At 43.8% G+C, this 22,859-nt stretch overlaps 1 protein-coding gene across 2 annotated transcripts in view; it reads right to left on the bottom strand.

Annotated features, from left to right (window-relative positions):
* Positions 1-1,247: 1,247 nt before the first annotated feature.
* Positions 1,248-22,859, bottom strand: part of PEPD (peptidase D) — a 151,542-nt gene continuing 129,930 nt past the window's right edge. For both annotated transcript variants that reach the window (XM_036390095.2, XM_036390097.2), the window contains 3 exons: positions 22,657-22,841; positions 10,018-10,209; positions 1,248-1,823 (listed from right to left, as the gene is read on the bottom strand). In XM_036390095.2, the coding sequence (XP_036245988.1) occupies positions 1,662-1,823; positions 10,018-10,209; positions 22,657-22,841 (539 nt within the window). In that variant the 3' untranslated portion in view covers positions 1,248-1,661. The remainder of the gene's footprint in view (positions 1,824-10,017; positions 10,210-22,656; positions 22,842-22,859) is intronic.

The following is a 22,859-nucleotide window of genomic DNA, read 5'->3' as shown; positions in this document are numbered from 1 at the left end:
GCACAATTCTTCCCAAGAATATTGCTGGGATTCACATTCTCTGAACCTCAGAGAAAGGAAAAACAATTCTTATCCTTTGCTGTGCCTGTGTTGTGCCAAAGTAGAATGCAATATGGAGATTGTTTACCCAGAGTGATGGTGTTTTGTTTCCTTGGCCTGTCAGGGCCAGCTCTGTGTGTGTGTGTGTGTGTGGGGACTTTTGGGGGACAGTCATGAGAGTCTGTGCAGTTGAGTGCAGTTGAGTGCTTGGCAGGTTCAGTTTGGATGTAATGTAACATAGTATAGAATAATATAGTATAATAAAGTAATTAATTAGCCTTCTGATAAGATGGAGTCAGACGCATCATTCTCCCCCCGTCGGGTGTCCCTGCAGTTCTGTACTGGCAAGGCAGTGGCAGTGGTTCCTGGCACCACCCAAGCCCCCAGGTGGCACAGGGAGCTCACAGTCCCTCCCATCAGCCATGGTCAGTCCTGTGTGAGCCACAGAGCTGAGCTGCTCACACCCAGGTGCTGAGGCACGGGCTCAGCTGATCCCTTCAGTGGGAAATCCTCACCTGGCAGGCACTGAGACCCAGAAAGGCCCTGATGCTCTGCTGTGGCTTCAGCTCCTCCTGGCACAGCAGAGGGATGTTCTGAAGTGGCTTTGCAGTCAAACTGCAACAGAATCTGAATATTGAACAGGAGTTTTGATGTGTATGTAGAGTGAGAAAGCTTACTTTTATGTAGTTACCAGCACATGGTGCTATTTTTTGATGTAAGAAATGTATGTATTATCCTGCAAGCTGATGAATACCTACAGTAAAGAAAAGCTTCTCTTGGTAATTTAAATCTTGCATGAGTGGAAAATAATTTTGTGACTAGTACCAATATGTTTGTAAGGTATCCAAATAAGATATACATTATTTCATTCTGAACTGTGTAACACTGAATAGTTAAAAATAACTCTACCATGCTGCACAGCATATGCTGCTGAATGACCATGAGCCCTGCAGCAAAGATATTCCCTTCTTTCAACTTTTAGGGATCATGAACACCACAGCAATCTGTGTTTTTAAGGAACAAATAGATGAACAAATCTAATGAGCATGGGGATGTGTTTGAAGGATCAGTACAGCCACTGTCCAGAGCAGGGAACTCTGGCTAGAGAAGGGTCAAAGTTTGCAGGGCACAAATTGGTAGTAGGGTCAGATAAAGAAGCAGGAACTGGAGCAGAAAAGTAAAATGACCACAAAGTTGTGAACACAAACGATGCCAATGTGAATTTTAATAAAAATTTGTTTCTGCTTAGTACATGGATACAGATCCATAAGAAAAATGTCATTATGTCCACTGAGAACAACTGATTTTTATTTCTGTTTTTCACAGTACTTGTGATGAAGTTTAAAAAAGGACTTAAGAGTGTTACAATTGCTCAAAGCTTTCAGATAATCCATTTGGCGTTTTAGAGTCCCAATCATCAAAATTCAGATTTAATTGCAAGATACATCTGGAGCTGAGATCTGACAGAAGTATAAGCCCCCCTGACAAGGCAGCAGGGTTATTTGGCTGCCACTTGGTCACGTAAACTGCTGATTTTCTTGCTATTAAGAATTGGATGCATTTTATTTTCTGTGCTGCAGCATTAAATCAGAATGATGACTGATTAGTTGAGGCAGTAAGTATCACCCTGAAGTTTGCTGCTTTGGGCTGGAGAGGCAGCCAAATGCTTTGGCACAGCTCTGGCCTTCTGCCATGAAAGCCTCGATTTCCTGCACGGTCCGTGGGACACAGGTGAGCAGCTCCATGCCCGTGGCTGTCACCACGATGTCGTCCTCGATCCGCACCTGCACAGGAGCACACCAAGGTCACCAAGGGCTCAGGTGGCATGAGGAGCACCCAGGCAGCAGCAGCAGCAGCAGCAGGAGGGCACAAGGTGCTGCTGCAGCCAGGCAGAGCATCACTCTGCAAGCAGGAATTGTCACCACCAGCCCCTGGGGCTCTGCAGGCTCCAGTTCCCCTTGGGCCCCTGGGCCCTGCCACCCTCCTGGGCTCACTCAGGCTTGGGGGTGGCCCCTCAGGTGCCTCTGCTGCAGTGGGCACATCAAGGACAGTCTGAGCAAGGTGCTGCAGCAGGGAGTCCATGCTGTGTCATTCCATGGGGCCAGGAAATCTCAACCCCCTGACAGCAGGAGCAGTGAAAAGAACATTCTTCCCTGGATTTACCTCCAACCTTCTTAGCTTGCCAGGGACATGCCTTGCTAGGGACAGTGCCTCCTGATGTCCACAGTGTCTGCTCTCAAAGCTCTCCTGTTTCTGAGCTGAAATTCAGGTAGCTTCTCTTTGCCTTTTTTTACAATTAAAACTTCTCTTTTGTTTTTGCATTTAAAGCTTCATTCTATGGGGGCAGTAAATGTCAACCCCCTGACAGCAGGAGCAGTGAAAAGAACATTCTTCCCTGGATTTGTCTCCACCCTTCTTAGCACATGGCTTGCTAGGGACAGTGCCTCCTGATGCCCACAGTGTCTGCTCTCAAAGCTCTCCTGTTTCTGAGCTGAAATCCAGGTAGCTTCACTTTGCACTTAAAATTTCTCTCTAAACACAATAAACTTTCAAAGTGAAACTTTGAACATTAAATAGCTTGTGGCTGATATTCCAAACATTGAATTTTGAGTTGATGAGAAAGTCCTAAACAGGTCAGATGTTTCTTTTAAAATACAACCACTAAATTTCAAATCCTGGAAGGAAAAAGCAGATCCTCGCAGTTTTTCAAATCTTGCTATTAAAATGAAAAGTGTGCTCCATTTCTGTTTGTCTCTAATCTCTTCTTACCAGTAAATGTGCCTACACAGTCATTCCCATTATCTTATCAGAAAAATGTTGCTAAGTTGCTAAGCTGCAATAAAAGCAATTTTAGTAAGGTGCAAATCCAAAAGAACACAAACCCTGGGTACTCCCACCTTACAATTGCTTTAATTGTTTCTGACCTCTTGACATTTTCAACTAAAAATAAAGCTGGTTAACATTTGTACTTCTGATTGCAAAATAATCCATTTGTTCAAACAGAATGAGTCATCCAGTCCTTATTAAACTGTTTAATGATGTCTTTGCCAGATTATTTCTTTTACTTGGTATCAAGTTAAGTGTATTATAAAGCAGAATTAAATAAACAAACTCCATTGAGTTTACACATTTGTTTTGGACAGCTGTAAATTTGAGAGCTGTGATGCTCAGTGTGCCTGAAAGGCTGGTGCCTTGCTGCAGAACAGATCAGCAACACAGGCAGTGACTCTGCACTTGAACAGAATTTATCAGGATGGGCTTCTTGATTCCCTGCTTCAAATCTGACTGCCGAGCAAAACATAAGCCAAGCATTCAGCAGGAGGGCCCCACTGCATCCACAGGCAAATCCTGCCATGTGCCTGTCCTCCCTGGGTGGATCAGTCCCTGCCAGAAACCTGATGGTACCAGGCTAACCCTGCAGGAGTGGCAGCATCCAGGGACAGACCTGGGAAGGTGGCAAAAGCCAAAGCATCACATTGGCAAGCCCAGCCAGTGTAAATGGAGCTGGACACAGTGATGATGTGGAAAGTAAAAATGTCAGTGCAAAAGTAAGTCTGAGAGCAGAGGGAAGGCCAGACAAAGCTAGAACTGACCCTGCCTACAGAGAGAGCCTTTTCCCAAGCACTGCCAGCTCCACCAACCTCCCCCTGCTTGAGCTGAAATTCCCCACCTACAGTGACATATCAGCCACAATTCAGCCTCTTGACCAGGAATTAGCAAAAAACCAAGAAAAGTGGTTTGTGCTTTCCAGTTCAGTGCTTCATGACCTCATAATACCTCTGCATTCTTTGGGAGGATGAACTGACTTGAAAGCAGAGCAGATGAAAGCTAGACTACAGTGGGGAAGAACAAGTGGGGCAAGGTGTCTGTCTACTGTTCTCTATGTAGGCCACAAGAGAAAATCAGGATGGGGAAGGAGGTGGGAATAGGTAAGAGTGATGAAAGGACCAGGGAAAGGAAGGTGCAGTGAGGTGAGACAGGACTGACAAATAATGGACAAAGAGAGCTGGGACTGGCTAAGGAGCCCAGGCAGGGAGATCCTGGTGGAGGTGAGAAGTGAGACATCCTGAAAGAGGAGAGCACACAGGGGCTGGAGCTGCCAAAGGCAGGAACTGAGAGTGACCAGATGGAGGAGGATGAGGGCCATGGCCTGTGACTCCCTGCATAGGAGGAGCATTGTTAGGAGATCACACAATCTGTGTCACAGCACAGCTGTGATCTGCTCTGAGATGTGGGAGAGCCAGGACTGCCACATCAGCCTGCTCAGCATCAGCACCTCCAAATGCTCTTTGGCAAGTGGATGGAGGCACACAGAACCACTGGGCCCTGGGACCACCCACCACTCCCTAGGAACATGCCTCTTCTTTCCCCAGGATCCAATCCTTCCTCTGCTGGAAGAATCTCACCTGAAATGGATGCTTGCCACAGGAGACAAGTCAGATTCCCCATTTTCAGTGCATAATTTTTCCTCTGCCTAAAAGCAACATGAGTACAGAAGAATAGGCTCTCAAGGGGAAGGAAGTGGTTTCATTTGCTCTGTTCCTTCACACCCTCCATGCTTTACCCTGAGTTTAAACTCAGCAGCAGCAAGAAGCAGCTTCAGAGGACCTGCAAAACCTTCCCCACAGGAGAGCCTGTCATTTGGTCTTGTCTTCTGTCCAAATGGACAAAAGATGCTGGATCTCTCTGGCAAGGCTGACTGGTTTGGGACTGCCTTTCCCAGAGGGGGACAGTGGTTATGAAACTTGCTCTCAGAGCTGTCCCTGTTTGCAGGCTCTTTGTTCATTAGTACTGCTTGCTTCAGGGCTACAGAGTGCTTGGGAGCTGGGCACTGAGGTGTGAGGCTCCCTGCACCCCCAGCTTTCAGGGTGCTCTGCAAACACCTAGGGGAGGCTTTACTTTCTTGGTCTGAAATGGCAGACTTCAAAAAACCACTCCTGTAAAGATGCAGTGGCCAGGAATGCCAGGACTGCTCCAAAAATGCCTTTTTCTTATCAAGGGTAGTGGCATGATCTGTCTAGCTAGACCTGATTGCACAACTGCCTAACACCAGCAACAGGCCATCATGTGGCTCCACTCAATGGCCCCAGCTCTGTCCCAAAGCAGGGCTGGGGGCACAGCCAAGGACAGCACAGGAGTTAAATACCAGGGCTGCTGTCAGCCCTGTGCAGCCTCGCACTTTGTCCTGACTTGCTAATACAGCCATGCTCCCCAGAGCCTCCTGTGTTACCTTCCAAGGGAAACAGCCTTGAAGCTCTTACTAATTTCTTTTGACAAGGTTTTGACAATCAAGAAACTCTTTTGGCCAATTAAATAATCCAGATTTGCATGATGACAGATCCCAGATGTCAAAAAAGGCAACTGATGAAATGTCCCCTTTTTTTTTTTTAAATCTATTGATCATTTGTTTGATTATGGCTGTGGAAAGCACAACACTATCACTGCAAGACCTCAGAGTGGGACAGTTGCCTGGAAATGATGACAGGACGTGGCCACACGTGGGACCATCCAAAGCAGACAGGCACATGTCTGCTGCAGGACCCTGGGTCTGTTCCTACAGCTGCTGTCCTACACAGGCAGCTGTGCAGCCAAGGGAACTTATTTCAACTCAGCCATCGACTTCCCAATCATTTTTAACAGAGCAAGCTTATCCTGAGCAGAGTTTGACTTGTGCTCAGAGGGAGTGGGTAGGAAGCAGAGCTGCTGCACCCAACCCAGGCTGCACTTTGCTGCTGTTCCACAGTGCCTGTGCCAAGGTGTTTGCTGTATGTGCATGGTGGGCTCTGTGCTCAGGGAATCTCAGCCCATGCTGTAGTCTTCTTGGCACAACCAGATTTCATTCACAACTAAGCCCTCACGTCAAGAGAACCTTTATTCTAAATGTCCACAATTAAATGTTGACATTTTTATAGAAGAGGATCAATATCAGTAGGATGAGGCCATGGATTTTATTAGATTAACTGATACAGATGGGAAAAAAGCCTCAGGTGCCCAGTCCCTTCATCCAGGCTCAAAAACAAAGCATTAAACTACAAGCTAAATAGAGGTTAGAAACAGCTGGTCTTACTTTAACCTAATGATGCTAATTAGAGAAGAGAAAAGGGCTAAAGAAGGTTTATAAGCACCTAGCAGTAATTTTTGGGTTGCCTACACCTATCACTTCCCTTAGGAGAACTTTTAAAGGAAGTTAAGTATGTACATTGTCACAGCTGCTTTCCTATGAAAACTTTTGGAGAAATGCTGTGTAGCACCATTACTGCGATACAATAAGCAATATTAAAAAGTAGATGAGCATAACGTTTATTGCCTAGTAAACAATTTCATTTCTCAATATAAATTCACCATAAACTCAGAAACAGAGCCTAATCTCCTGAAAAATAAAATCAGGACAGACACAACTTTATGGCTCTCTGAACCAAAGGTAGAAGCAGTTATAAGTCTTGCTCTTTATTTGGTTTAGCATTTATTCTGAGTAAGGGAGCTACTACTCTTTAGAAACATATTGTAATATTAGCAGATCTTCAAGTTCCTGGGCTTTGTAAATCTGTTTAATTTTTAAATGAGAAAAATCTGTAAATGGAAGAAAGTAATGCATTTAACACCCATCTGCCTTTCAGCATTTCCTCTAAGTTGCATAGTTTTCAGATATTAAGTCTAGTGCTAGTTCTACAAATCCTAGGGAAAATAAAGCCTGAACAGAGACTGAATGTGTAAGGCCAAAGAAAGCCTGAATGGCTTTACTGTGTCTTTGAGAAAACATCATATGAACTGCATGAATCAGTAATCAGCTTATGAAGAATGGAAATGTCAAACCCTAAAGGGCAGCATTTGGAGTCAGCATTTCCCCTTCCCCGAGGATTCAGCTGCTTTTCCTGAGCAATACATACAACTGTATGCACATCCCTGTATTTGCACATCTGTGTTTATTCAGGAGCCTGTGGGGCAGAGTCCAGGCAGAGCAAAGGTGCCCTGGGCCAGGCACTGTGCCAGATCCAGCAGCAGCCCTTGTCCCACAGGAGTTCTGACCTTGCTAAACTGGACCTTGGGCTTGCAGATGGAGAACTGAAGCACATGTGACTGAAACGTCCCAAAATTGGCCAAGGAAGTTTGTGAAGGACTGAACCCAAGAGCTGTCAAATGAAGAGTGTAGGGCTTCAGAGAGGCAGCATCCCCTGGGCACTGCCTGCTTCCCCTCAGGGACCCGAGGAGGTGAAAAGGAGGTTCCTGAGCACAGGGACAGCCCCAAAGGCTGAGGTGAGCAGGAAGGTGGAGGGGCTGCTGATGGAGCTGGGCACAGGCACCTCACACTGCCCCTCCTTCCCTGCTCCTGCAGCTCCCACAAACAATCTCCTCATGGCCAACTCCAGCCAGCACAAATTACAGCCCATGGCTGCAGCCTTGCCCTTTCTGGCACCCTACAAGGGCTTTGCTTCTCAATGCAGAGACTTGTCACAGTCAAGAAAATTACTGAAAGCCCAAAGAAGACATGAATTCAAGGTGAATTTATGAAAAATCCACAAATTCCCAGTGTGGACAGACTTACTTAGAATTACAGTGGTGTTACTTCAGTGAATGTTAGTTCATTTTTGAAGTGAATTACACTAAACCAAATTAAGAACATTTTAATTAGTGCTGAGCTCTGCAGAGAGAAATGCACAACTTATTTCCTTTTGTAGAATGTGTTTTACTTTTACACTTAAAGGAAGATTGGACTGGCTGTAGTGAACTCTTCAGCTACAACTGACACCAATACCAGCCCCTGTACTATTAATATTTGTCAGTAAAAAAACTGGGCTTTTAAAAAAACATTAAAAAGATCTTTTTTTAATCCCATAGAAAGAAAGTTTTCTGGCATGCTTTTGTGAGAAATACTCACTCACTCTGGATAAACTAGAATGAAGCATTTTGTTCATAACTGAGCACTCTACACAGCACAAATTGCATTTTCTTTTTACACAGAATCAAGTCAGAATGGTAAAGATGGAAAAACTTATTGTGATTGCTCTATAATTCAGCTTTTGTGAAGAATTCAGAAATATTCAGATGTATTCCAGTCTTAGATTTTATTTTCATTCTTCTCCTGGACAAAATCAAGTGACAACATCTGGCTCAGGGTATGTGTGTATTATTATTTTTTTCTCTCTAAGTAAAATGTATTGTTCACAGGGGGATCAGAGATTAAGATTTTTGCTCAATCGTTTTTGGGCTGCCCCTTCTTTTAGCAAAGTTTGTTGGCTAGCTCTCCTTACAAGTCATCATTACAGGAAGCTAAACAAAAATGAAGGAACAAAGTTTGCTTGAAATCTCTGGAACAAAAGTGCCTGATCCAGCAAGTTATTACCAAGGTAGAGATCCCAGGCTGTCACTCCTCTTGTGTGCAACCACAGGCAGAAGGTGAGCCACAGGCACACCTCAGGCTGCAGAAATGGAGTGGGCATTCACAGCCATTTGGGAAAAATGCGGGCTTTGCTGAGCAATTTCAGGGAAAGCCCACCAAGAATCAATTCAAATGCTGAAAAACTCCCACAGAGCATGGTTACATGGAAAATGGAGACAGTTAAACCTGTTTCCATTGCAGTGTGAAGGTACACAAGCACATCACAGTGTTCTTTTAAAATACATTTCAGTGTGTGCTGTCACACAGAATGTGCTCACAGTTAGAAAATGCAGAATTAGCTGCCTTCTGTTCACCAGCACCTCAGCTGTGTGGCTGGCAAATCTTGATAAAGAAACAACACAGAGACAGATAATGTCCCAGACCTCAGCATGAATTAAATATCAGCAAGGGTAAAGTCCTGAGTCTCTTAACAAGGCTGCACCCACACCATGGGTGGCTGCCCTGGAGCCTGGTTGGCTCACATGACTGGGGATAGCACACACACACAATTTTCTGTCAGGGCTGGTGGTTGCAAGGCAGCTCAGACCAAAGTGCTACAGTAATCACCCTCTCAAGGCTGGACTGGATAAATCAGTCAATGGCAGCAGCAGACAATTCCTAAGGAGTGACTTTTCCTACCAGAAAATCACCACCACTACAGTGACTGTTGTACTGAGACTTGGCAGAAGAGCCACGGGAGGATGGGGCATGGCAGCTGCCTGCTCTATCTCCCTGTGCAGGAACAATGTGGCACCCTACAAAGGCTTGCCCTGCTGAAATGAAAGCCCACTGGAAGCACTGCAACTGCTGAATGCTCTGTGAGGGTGGTGGTTTTAAATGGGAGACTTGCCCTGGACAGCATGCACAGCCAAGGCCCCTCCACTTGCCCAGCAGCTGCTGCATGGAATGATTGCCCAGATCAGCTCTACCTCCCCTGGCCAATCCTCCTGTGCACACTGCTGCCTCAGCCTGTCACACTGAGCATGGGGGCTCTGGAACCCCATCAGCCATTCTTCTGGAAACAGGGAAGGCTCCCACAAGGCACAGGTTTCATGCCATTCTGTCAATAATCCTGTAAGAGCAATTTTTACTGTTTCCATCTACTGCCTCCCCAGCCTAAACTGCATCAGGCTCTTCTGCCCCAGCAGGAAGCACTGGACTGTGCTGCTGTCAAAGAAGCCAACTCTGGACTACAGAATCAGTCTCATATTTCATAACATACATGTTTCACACATTAGACAAAACACTTACCTGGCAAGCCACCGTATGGTGCTGGCAGAGAATATTTCAGTTGATGGGAAAATATGGGTCTATCATTAATCACTAGTAAAAAACCACATTAAAAAATTAGAATAAAAACCCCTCAGTTTGTCTGCAGAGTCAAATGGTCTGAATGACTCAAGGTGCTGCTTCAAGGAACAGCTCTATGTGCAGTAGATTACAACACCCAAAAGCTGTAAGACTTTTGGGAGTTGTAAGAAGTCCCAAAAGTTGTAAGAAGTCCCAAAAGTTTTAAGTCCCAAAAGACTTCTGCTCAGAGACATTGTAAGGATGACCAAAGAGAAAACCAGTGAACGAAACCATCTGCTAAGAACACTCACCCCACCGAAGGCCCGGAAGCGCTGCAGGACGTCTCTGTTGATGAAGCAGGCCTGGGCAGGGTCGTGCAGGGCCTGCTCCAGGAGGGGCTGGATGAAGTAGATGCCCGGCTCGATGGTGAGCACCATGCCCGGCTGCAGGCGGCGCGCCGTGCGCAGGCTGCGCAGCCCCGGCTCCTCCGCGCGCTCCACGCCCTGCGCGACACGCACCGTCAGCTTTCTCCCCACACCCAAAAACAAGAGAATCTGCCCAAAAATATTGCTGGGATTCACGTTCTCTGAACCTCAGATAATGATCAAAACAATTCTTATCTTATTTGCTGCGCCTGTGTTGTGCCAAAGTAGAATGCAATATGGAGATTGTTTACTCAGTGATGGTGTTTTGTTTCCTTGGCTGTCACAGACATATTTTATGGAAAATCCTTTCCTTAGGATCTTTTCTGAGAAGCTGAGAGGCCTCAGAAACGAAATGTAAACAATAATTATCTGCTGCTGTGGAATGCAACAGGTGGATCCTTGATTGGTCTCATGTGGTTGTTTTTAATTAATGGCCAATCACAGTCAGCTGTCTCAGACTCTGGTCAGTCACAAGATTTTATTATCATTCCATTCCATTCCATTCCATTCCATTCCATTCCATTCCATTCCATTCCATTCCATTCCATTCCATTCCAGCCTTTTGATGAAATCCTTTCTCCTATTCTTTTAGCATAGTTTTAATATATAATTTTCTTTTAATATAATATATATCATAAAACAACAAATCAGCCTTCTGAACCATGGAGTCGAGATTCTCATCTCTTCTCTCATCCTGGGACCCCTGTGAACACCACCACATTTGGCCTATCAGGGCCAGGTGTGTGTGTGTGTTGGGACTGTCAGCTGACAGTCATGAGATGCAGTGCAGTTGAGTGCTTGGCAGATTCAATTTAGATATAATGTAATATAATATAGAATAATATAGTATAATTGATTAGCCTTCTGATAAGATGGAGTCAGATGCATCATTCTCTCCCCTCAGTGGGGGTTGCCTGCACTATAACCCTCTCTCACAGACACCAACACATGGAGCACCTTACAGCAAGCCCTCCTGTGCTGACTGCTCCATAAGACACACAAAATATAAAAAATAATCACAAAGGACTGAAACTCAGCTTTGCAATTACCTCCCTCCCATCAGCCCTCATTTAGCTTTCACACAGAGTGATGACCAGGTTTCAGCTCAATGCCCCAACTGTTTTTTGCACCACAGGAATCTTGGCTTTGGATATGCTTGGTACTGTTACTTGTTGCCCTGCTCTTCTAAGTTCTTCTAAGCCTTCTGATGTTTATATTCTTGTAATGAAGTTTCTCACGCACTTTTATATAAATAATTATTGTTATACATTCTTTTCTGGAGGAGGAGAAATCTGATGGACTGTTGGTTTGTCCAGTGTGATTGGAGAGGTGGCACTTTCATCCTCCAATCCACTGTCACTTTTTAAAGTCTATAAATGTCGGAGTAAGAAAATAAACTTCCCTTCTTTTTACCTTGGAGGTTCCAGCATGTGTGTTGTTTCATTTTGTGTCCTATAGCAACAGTTACTCTCTACCCTGGGAGAAATACTGCACCACAAAGCAAAAGAATTCCTTGCACTATTCCTTGCCCTACCCTCCCTTGCAAGGTATGGCATTGTAAGTGACATGCAAATCTTGAAATGCCCCTGCCACGTCATGGCTGAAACAGCTCAACTATGCAGCAGAGAACAATTTCTCCAAGGATTTGCAAATACTTATTCTCACCAAATGTTATTAAAATTACACATTTATGATCTTGATTCAGGAGCAATGAGTCTACACATGACCTCATAAAAGCAGCCCATTTAAACTAAACTTTTGTCAGATTCAGACTTTCAGGCAACATGGTGCTGATTAGTATTATTAAAAGTTAAGTCAAAACAAGTCTGAACTAGCAAAATATTCTCTCCTTCCCAAAAGCTGGTAAAATAAAGTGATATATGAGGACGTGCTTAGTCAAGGAATTAGAAACACTGCAAGGATTAGTTCTGGGCATTCATTTGCTGCCCCCTGAATGTGTCAGGTATTGCAATATCAGAATAAACATATCTCAATCCTATTAGCTTTTTGAAAATTCTTTGCAATGGTAGCAAAATTTCCCCAACAAACTATTGTAATGACCCGTGAGCAGCTCACAGGCCCAGCAGCTTTCAATCCTGCACACACTCTGCTCAAGAAACCTTCTCTGCTTTAGCCAGCACATCAGAGGTTAACACATCTGTGAGACCACAGCAGTATTTGTCTGGTCTCCACACAGCTTTCCTGAGTCTTGCTTCTGCCCAAAGCCACGGTGCTTTCCCTTGCTGGCCGAAGGGGCAGCTGGTTCAGCATCACTCCCAGCATGACTGGTGCCACGAGGATGAAACTTCCCCTTTTTCCCAGACAAACCCAGCCCAGCAGCACCCTTGGTGTGGGGCACCCTGTCCTGGCACAGCCCAGCTCCCCTGCTCCTGTCAGGGGGATGGAGGGAGGCTGGAGCACACCTGCACATCACCCATGTTCTCATTTACTGAAGCATTCTCTCTTCACAGGGGACACAGCCCTGCAGTATTGCTCGCTCTTGAGCTCCACTTTCAGTTCAGAGAAAGCCTATTTTACAGAAATACTGCTTTGCAGCAGTAAATTCTGTAAAATTTCTATTTTTACAGAAATACTGCTTTGCAGCAGCCCCTCCATTGTGCTTGCTTTATCCCCACTGGTTACCCAAGCAAGGCTGGGGTTGCTTTGGTTCCCTTTGCAGAGCTTATTCTCTCCCAATGTACAGGATCTTACAGTAGCCAAGATTTCTAGAGCTGACCAGCCTGGACATTTGGACATAGGGTTGCCCATTTTGACTGTATGTTCCATGTGTTCTATGTCATATGTTTGATTTGGATTTTGCAGAGCACTATATATTACACCAAAATAAGGAAGCATGGTTTTGTTTTACTGAGCCTAGGAAACAAGAATACTGTAATATTAAGCAAGGCATTTTGAATTTGTACTCTTATCAAAACTCAAAGAAAATCAATATATTTCTAAACTTGAAACAATAACTGCACTGAAATGGAGCCATTTTTTCTTTCATACTGCCCTTTGGGGTTTGGCATTTCACACATTCATTGTAATGTGTAAAGGAAATGAGGGCATCCAATCTTGTGGATTAATCTCTCCATGAGCTGTAAACAATTAGATTAGTGTCTGGACCTTTTGGTGCCTGGCCAACTATCTATCTGCTACTTTACAACAAACAACCCAGATCTGGCTTTAAAGTACACTTCTCAATTCTGCTTGTAAATGCCTTTTCCAAGGCAGTCAATCCAAGACAGATGCTAGAAAGACAAATGCAGAGCGAGGAAAACAATCGCAAACATCCTCTGAGGGCAGCCCTGGCACGGCATCCAGATTTTTTTGCCTTTCCTTAAAATAAATGGTGTTTAACATCATGTGTGACAATAAAGCCTCAGCAGCCCCCTTTATTTACCTCTGCACAGCTGCTAAAGCAATGGTAGGCATTTTCTCTAGACTGCTGGAAGTCTGATCCTGCCTTTGGCTCTTCCTCCAAGGAGCTAACAGCAGCAAGACCCAAGATACACATTTGGAAACATCTCTCAGCCATGCAGGGAGACTTCCCAAGGCACCTTGATATTGCTGCTCACCCAAAAGTAAAATTTTAACTTCTCTGGAAGGAATTCACAAAGTCTTTTTGCTATTTTCCCTCCATCCTGTCTCAGTCCTGGGTTGTGTGGCTCTAGGTTTCATCTCCAGGTGTCTGGATTCTGCAGCTCTATCCCTACCATGAAAGCATCTCTAGAGGGCCTTCAAAGAAAGGGCAACACTGCTCAGCTTTTCAGAGCTGAAAAGCAAGCAGGACAGCAGTGGGTGGGCTTGTCCCTTTGAACAGAGACTGGCAGGGTGTTCAGCAGGAGATGGGCGAAATGGCTGCAGAGAGACAGGTTCTGGCTGTGGCCACTCACCCTGAGCAGAGGACAGCCCCAGCCCAATTTGCTGTGAGGCTGAAGGGCAAAATGAGCTGGCACAGGAAATAAGCAGAGAAGGGCCATGACCAAGCTGAGTGGATGACAAAATCTCTTCTTTTGAGAAAAGTGCTGGATTCAAACACATATCAGACTATGGCTTCAGCGTCCCAAGTGACATCTGATCTCTGGGCACTCATGACCACCTTGGAAGCCACCACACGCATCAGGTCCAGGGCTGACCGCTCCCACTCTGCTGTGGCTGTTTATGAAAAGTAGGATGAACTGAGGACCAGGGCTGACAGCTCCCACTCTGCTGTGGCTGTTTATGAAAAGTAGGATGAACTGAGGACCTTTCTTAATGGCTGAAACACCACAATGCCCAAACAGAAGATGATAGTCTGAAACAAGCCTTGCCATTTTTCATCAAGTCAAGCTCTCTTGGGACCAAAGCCCAACAGGGCAACCTCACTCTATCATCCATCAGTAGGACTCTTCTGCCAATAAAGATTTCCTTCTTTGTGAGGAGGAACCTTCCCTACATCTCACAGCTGAACAACCCAAGCTTTTTTTCAACAATGATCATGATGGTTTTTTGCAGTAAAAAGAAATAAGGAGTGAAAATGTGAGTGCTGGTGCAGCAGCTGTGTGGGTTCCTGTTCCTATCACCATTCTATCCTGCAGGCCTGGCCACTGAGCAGGACCCTTGTCACAGTGCTGCACAGACAGAGGGTATAGGCTGATAATTTGCCCCCAAAAAGTGAACAGAATAGTCTAGAAAATATTAATAAAGAGACTTGCAGTTATATTCTGTGAACGTTAAATTTTGAACTTATTCTCCTGTATATTGCAACAACAGACTATATCTGAAATTGTTTTCTAAGACTGACTTTATTTGGAGTTCACATCTAAATTTGATCACATTTTAAGATTGAGACACTCCTCCTCAGTAAGCACAGATGTATGACACTGTCATTTGTGACTGTACTCCTGCCAAGAACATTGGATTCGAATTAATGGTTCATCTAAGGTAACAAAAACCAGCAGGGCTAAGCAATAAGGACTGTCAAGGGAATGAGAGAATTATTATGTAAACTGATTTTATTACTATGTAAGCAAAATAAAAGTTCAAATTAAGTGTACAGTAATACAAAATATTACTATTTTTGGAATGAGCAGGGAATTAGGAAGTATGCAAATCTGCCTATTTCCCAGAAAAAGGGCTATGGAAGACTAGAATTTGCAATATTCCCAGAATATTTCAGTATAAAGATGAACTACTGCTTGCTCCTAAGCAACTCAATAGTTAATATGTTGCTTTTTCAATGGAAGAGCTCCATTGTGTATCATGCTGGATCTTGTTCCACAGGCAAAGCAATCAGAAGCAGAAACAGCTTCAGGCCCACTCAAGCCTGATCCTGGGTTTGTTTTTGGACCAGAACAGAGAAAAGCACAGGTGATGTCCCTGCCAGCCACAGGGCCCTGGCAGCAGCTGGAGATGCACAAGTGCAGAGACCTGCAAGGGCACCCTGCCTGCCAAAACCAGGGGCTGCAAGCTGGCATCACCCCAAAGCTTCCTCAAGCCAGTGATGGCAGCAAACCCCAGCCACGGCCCAGAACACCTGAGGTACTCATAAATGCAAATACTGAACCACAGTAAAAGGCTCATTAGTGACACAATCTAGTTTCACATTCTCTTTTCCAGCTAAATCATCACAGAACTTTTTGGAGCCTGACAGACTGTCCCAGTTGGAACACATCCAGTACAGTGAAGTCCAAACCACTTTACCAAGCTAAGTGCAATCAAGTATTTAAATTAATCAGAATACTAACATTACATTTAGATAATATGAAATGAGCACCAAAGTGAAATCTCAGCTCTTTTACTCTTCCCTATTCTCCCACTGCATATACCTAACTTCTAATTAGCTCATGTAATGTAAAAAGAGCAGAGCTCTGTGCAGCCAGGAAAAGAGAAGTCTCAAATTCCATTTCACGTGTCTCCTGGTCCCTTCCCTAAGCCCTTGTTTCACTTGCTGAGTGTTCCTAATGAAGATTAGTTTATTCAATCTGTAGTCACCTGCAGGAACTGCTGGCAGTGCTGCCTTTGAAATCAGCAGCAGGTTACAGGAGAAGGGGCCCCAAGCACCACAGAGCACTCCTGGCATTTGCAAATCAAAGCTCCCACTTCTGCAGGAGAATCTAATTACTAGCTGGAGCTTTTGGGACACAGCTCAAAGTTAATATTGGGGGAATAGAGAACACATGATGTTTAACTGTCTATTTTACTTGAAGTGTTTCCTTCTTTTTCTAAGTATTAATGGTGGTATCAGGTTTAAGTTACCTAATAACTTTCCTGTTCTTGCAGGGAATGGGGAAAAATCATCTGCCCCTTATTTGAGGCACTGCTGCCTCATGATTCAGCTGGAGCTGGATTTCAATGCAGCACTACAGCATGGCTCTGAGCAGAACTCCCCATTATAGTTTTTGCTTTCTGATCCTCTGATGTTACCCAGCTCCAGTGCTATCATAATGGAAATAACAAAACATATGGGGTGTATTTTTTCTCTTTTCTTAGAACCTAAGTTTGATAAAAAAAGAGATAGCAAATAGTAAAAATCACCAGGTTGACAACCACAGCATTAACCTGGAAGATGAGGAGAGTATTTAGAATAATTTATAAGAGTTTTAGAAGAAATAAGAGAAAGAATTGCAAAAGCTACCAAGAACACTGTTTTAGAATGAAACCAATGCCAAGCAACATTTAAAATCTAATGAACAAATTTCTTGTGACACACAGAAAGCAGACATAGGCAATAGTCTTAAATGAAAGGGCTTTGTCTTTTGTGATCTTTAGATACCATGAGTGAAAATTGTATAGCAAAAACCCCACAGTATACCAATGATACCTTACTTTTTTCATGTAATTGAAAGCAGAGCTCTACTGTTTTGTTTTTTCTCTCCTACTGCACCTCGAATGAATTGTTCAAAAACACACAAGCTCCATTAGTTGCTGCTAAAATTTCAGAAATATCTGGACAAAAAATATTCAGATAAAAACTCTGTTAGCACACAAAGTAAAGTCTTTTGCAACAAACTCCAGGAAGTCAGAGAAACATAAGCAAGTATCTCCATCAAAAAAAAAATAAAAAGAAACAGAACTAATGAAACCCAAACCAAGCAACTAAAAACCTCAAGTCCTTAACACCTTCTTTCTCAGTGGAGGAGGGGAACTCTGTGATATGACAGGGCATGTCTGCATCATGGCACCTGAGCCTTCCCCCTCTTCTGCCCCTGCTCAAGCCCAAAGTTCCGTAAACACCCAGACTCCAGCATCTGTCCTCACAGGGAAAAGCTGCTGGGAACTGATCACAACTTCCTGAGCACAAGATGACACAGCAGAGTGAGATCTATGAGCCTAACTCTGGGAGGGCTTTAAACCCCACAGAAGAGTCCTAGGCTGGCTCTGGGAGGGGTTTAAACCCCACAGAAGAGTCCTAAGCTGCAGGAAACTCTCCTGGTTGGTGTTTGACCCAGCAGGTAGCAATGAGCACCATGGATTTCAGTGCTGCTCTGCATGGAAAGGCAGTTTCCACTCATCTGCTTCCTTCCTGCATGCTGCCTGCTCAGTATGTACATTTTTGCCATGCAGGAATTCAAAGAAACAAAACAAACAAACAAACAAAGGATTCAAGGGGGCTTGAGGATCAAGGGGGCTCAAGCATTGAAGCAGAAGCAGCGAGTTTTTTCTTCTAATCTTTTCCCAAGGTGTACAATCACTTGCAAGAACAAACCCAAAAGTTAAACCGAATGAAATGTCCTTTTACTCTTTGTAAAGTAAAGGCACCCTAAGTGCCTTCCATACAGGTTGTTTCATGTTTGCAGGTCCTGGGTAACCAAAGCTGGAGCAAGGCTTTGCAAGGTTATGGCAAGTGAAGCAATTTGCAGCACCAGGGCCCTACACAACAGCTTTAGGCTTCTTGGTAAATTCACTTCATCCTCTGATTCTTAAAGGAAAAAACATTAATGCATCATTTGCAATGCTAACCACAAAAAAATGAAATCTTCTGCTTCAACATAAAGTCGGATACATAAGGAAAATAATTTTTGCCAGAACAAGATTATTCCTGTATTCTCCAGTACTTAAATTCCCAGTCAGTCATCTGGGATCTGGGAGCAAGCTTTCTGTTAAAGCCAGACACAGCTTGTGCACAGCAGAGATGTTCCCCAAGCATGCACAGTGATGGAAGGATGTGGGTAACTCCAAAACAGACCTCCAAACTTAATTTGTGATGCAGAATAGCAACAAAAGGATCAGCTTTTCAAGATAATTGAATTAAAAATTAAAACTAAGGTAAATCTTATAATTTTAAAAAACATAATGAAATTAAACTCTTAATTCATAAGATGTGAAAATCACAGTAGTTATTAACCTAACTTAAATTAACTGGCTTATTATTATAGAAAGTCATCAAATGTACTTAGTGTTCTTTAGAGCCTTATAGTCAATTAATATAGCACGAAATTGAATCAACTCAGGCATCTAGAGACACGGAACCTAGATTTAAATGAAAACTTCAGCCTCATCTACCTCAGGGCCTGAAAATTTGGGGCCACCTACCACATTTTCTTCATTGCAACAGGCACAAACCCTCATTTATATCCCATATCGAATTTACCCAGAAACAACTGAAAGAATGTGAGAAAACCATCTCCATTATTAAATTTTACAGCAGAAGCTAGGCCCAGTGGGGTTTTCACCCTTTGAAGCAAGCTCAGTGTGACTGAGGGCCAGATTTTCTGAAGTGATTGGTACCACTGGGGCTGAATTTGCAGCAGTGCTTGAGCTGCACTCAGACCCTCAGAAGGAGCGGGCGGATTTTCAAAGCGGCGCCTCGGCTTCCCACGAGGAACACCACGGTCCCCAGGGAGCTCCTGTGCTCAGCCCTCCTGAAAACCAGCACCTTCTCTTGTGTGCTGCACTGGGAAACACTGTGCTCACACTCCTGTGAATGTGCTGTCCTAAAATAAGGTTGCCATGACTCGTTCATGGGTGGCAAAATGCGCGGTGCTCGGTTGCCTTGAGGAACGCTGTGATGCCTGGCAGGACACGTGGTGCCCAGGGAGCTCCTGGTGCTCAGCCCTCCTGAAAACCAGCACCTTTACTTGCATCCTTTAGTGGGAAACACTCTGCTCACACTCCTGTGAACGTGCTGTCCTAAAATAAGGTTGCCAAGACACATTCATGGCTGGCAAAATGCGCAGTGCTCGGCTTCCCTGAGGAAAGCCGCGGTGCCCGGCAGGAGATGCAGTTCCCAGGGAGCTCCTGCTGCTCAGCCCTCCTGAAAACCAGCACCTTCACTTGTGTGCTTCACTGGGAAACACTGGTGCTCACACTCCTGTGAATGTGCTGTCCTAAAATAAGGTTGCCAAGACACGTTCATGGCTGGCAAAATGCACGGTGCTCAGTTTCCCCAAGGAAAGCCGCAGTCCCGAGGGAGCTCCTGCTGGTCAGCCCTCCTGAAAACCAGCACCTTTAGTTGCATCCTTTAGTGGGAAACACTGGTGCTCACACTCCTGTGAACGTGCTGTCCTAAATGAGGTTGCCAAAACACGTTCATGGCTGGCAAAACGCGCAGTGCTCGGTTTCCCTAAGGAAAGCCGTGGTGCCCAGGGAGCTCCTGCTGCTCAGCCCTCCTGAAAACCAGCACCTTTATTGCATCCTTCACTGGGAAACACTGTGCTCACACTCCTGTGAACGTGCTGTCCTAAAATAAGGTTGCCAAGACACGTTCATTGCTGGCCAAAACCTGTTGTTCTTTATCACAGCAAAAAACAGGAAGGGGAAATGTTATATTTTCTAATATCCCAGAGTATACTTTGCAGAAAATCTGCAAGTATTTACAACTTTTGTCAAAGAAGAAGAAAGTGCTTGTTCAATGCTGCATGCGAAAGCAGCTTACTGGAAAAGATGAAAACTTATTATTGCCAATTTTGAAAAAAGAAATCTTTGGCTACCAATGAATAACTAATCTAAGCTAACAATGTCTGGAAATAGTTTTTTTGGAACACACAAAACTTTCTGACGGATAAAAATTAGGAAATTAACGTTTATTGTATTATTTCAAATGTAACTGTTTACACTTGAGGAAAATAATGGAATAATATCCACTTGGAAAGTTTTTATTTTTAAAAAATCGTTTGTAATACTCCCAGAAATTCCCTTGGCCAAAAGCAAAGAAGTTGCTTTTTAACCAGCTAGAAAAAAGGACATGATACTACAGGCATGGGCTCAGTGTACAATGAACACCAAAATGGCTTTATAAAAACCTTTGTAAAGATCTCACTAGCTGGTAAACATTTAAAATGCACCACAAATCACTCCAGAGTGTACTAGATGTCTTCAAAATGTGTTTTTTCATGAAACAATGAGGCATGGATAATAAGCCTTCTCCCATTTAATACAGACACGTCCCACACTTGCAGGAAAGGTGCTCAGTTGCTCATGTTGAGATGAACTTGGGCAGAACCACATCCCCTGCAGAACCCAGAACTCCTAATTTTTCAAACAAAGTGATGCCATACACTCATCTATGTGCACTTTTATATGCAAATACAGAACATTAGCTATTTGTTAGTAAGCTTTCATACATGCTTCATATTCAAGAAATTTGCTATTTAGGATTAGATTTTGAAAGTAAATTAGCCATGCAAGCATTCTTCATGTAAGAATGCAGTTGCATGCCAACACAAACAAACAATTTCAGTCTTTGCAGATATAAAATTCTGTGTAGAGCTCTGGCATTTTTACACACAGTAAATACAAAACTGGAGGGCCTAACTCATTTGACAATACAGTCCCTATATCCATTTTTATCTGTGACAGGCTGCTCTTTCAAAATTGTGGAGAGATCAGTTTGCTTTCAAAAAATGACCCTTAAATTATATAAAATACCATACAATAACAATTATAAATTCATTCATATGAAAACAAAAACTATTGTCAAAAATGATTCCATATTGTATGCCACACTACTGAAATCTGCTGAGAGATGGAAGGTGTACAGGGTCCATTGCTTCAGACTCACACAAAATCAGTTCTAGAAATCTCCCTTGACACTAAGGTACTCACTCTAACCTCAAAGAATACAGTTTTTAGGCAAAACCAAGAAGGGCACTTTGCACTCTCAGAATTCTACTCACTTGTTCCTAAAATTTAGTTATCTCTTCACCCTACCAAGTGTTGAACACATGCTCCTGTTTTTTAAGTCCATTAAATTCAGAGAGGTTATTCACAACACAAGTGAAAACAATCTAAGCAAAGGCATGCAACAGCAGGGTCCTGGATTTTGAAGTTTATGAACTCTCCAAATAACCCCAGTCCCTGTGCTTTGCTGGATGTCTCAGTTTGTGCACAGAGAATGCACTTGGGGGGAACAAAGGGACAAGCATCCATCCTCTCTGTATCAGCTAGTGCAGAAACCTTAAAATCACAATAGCACTGCTTTTGATTTTTGTTTCATTTTTATTACATGTAAGTTTATTAGCTGATGCTAATACAGCATTATCCCAATATTGTATCTCAACTATAATTACATTGTGAATGTAATAAGTATCCTCAAATATTACATACTGTTTCTCCCCTACCTGCAAAACTGAACCAGCAATAGTAGCTGCAGCCTGGTCACCCAACATGAACAAGCATCAAAATATGCTTCAACTTTACCTATGGAGTTCCTTGTTTCTTTTGCAGATTCTTGCAAAAGAACAGCTTACATATGAGAGGAGAAAAATGATCCATTTTTGTACTGTATCACTGAAAATCCTTAAATAGCCTCAAATAACCACAACCTAACACAAACACAATCCTTCTGAAATCATTCCAAAGCTGCTGCAAACTTCCTCTATTCAAACTTTAGGAACAATTTGCCTTAGAGATTTTATTCTGTTTAGTTATCACTGCAGACCTACTGCCATTAATTGGTTACAGAATTTTACCTATTCTGCTTTCAGATCACAGTCATGAATCACTAAATTAATTCAAGGCAAAAGACAATCTTTCTGTGATTTCTGCAGCAACTCAGAATACAAGAGGTTGTGCTTTCACACTGGAAGACTTGATGGACTTTTTTCTTGCTACATCCTCCCTGGTGCCCATGCTGATGCTGGACAGAAAAGCTCATGACAGGGCTATGAGCTTTGATGAGTTTGTTTCAATATGACACAGCCACTGGGATTTACTGCCCAGGTACAGCAGGGGCTCCTGCAGCTGCCTCACATCTGCAATGGAGCAGGTGAATCTTGCCAATACAGGACTCAGGCAGACTGAGATGCTCTGCCACAGCACAGGGTACTTGGGTGGTGCTTGTCAGAGCAGTGACTCATGAGGAACAACACAGAGCACCATCAGTTGACTTCTTCCCATAAACAATTTATTTTTCAATGAACTAATAGAGTTCCTTAGAGTAAACTGCATAAAATACCACATCTAAAAACAAGGAGCCACTTAAATGCAAAACTGCTGTACCCCTGAGAAGATGCAGTTGGGTAAGCACCCAGAGAGTATGAGCAGAGCTGGTGGAGCTGAGGGGGTTAATCTGCAGGGGATTGAGCATGGACTAACACTAACCTCTGGGTAGCCTCCAACATCATGCACGTCGATTCCAAGGAGATGTCCAAGTCCGTGTGGCATAAATACTGCACCCAGATGAACCTTCACCATGTCATCCACATTGCCTTGCAGAATGCCAATTCTGGTCAGCTCCTCCAGATGGACTCTGTCAGCCAGACGGTGCATATCAGGCCAGGCCACCCCTTGGAGAGCACAAACAG

The sequence above is a fragment of the Molothrus ater genome, chromosome 12 (genome assembly GCF_012460135.2).
Source record: "Molothrus ater isolate BHLD 08-10-18 breed brown headed cowbird chromosome 12, BPBGC_Mater_1.1, whole genome shotgun sequence".
NCBI lineage: Eukaryota > Metazoa > Chordata > Aves > Passeriformes > Icteridae > Molothrus > Molothrus ater.
This window is presented reverse-complemented; position numbering and strand designations above follow the sequence as displayed.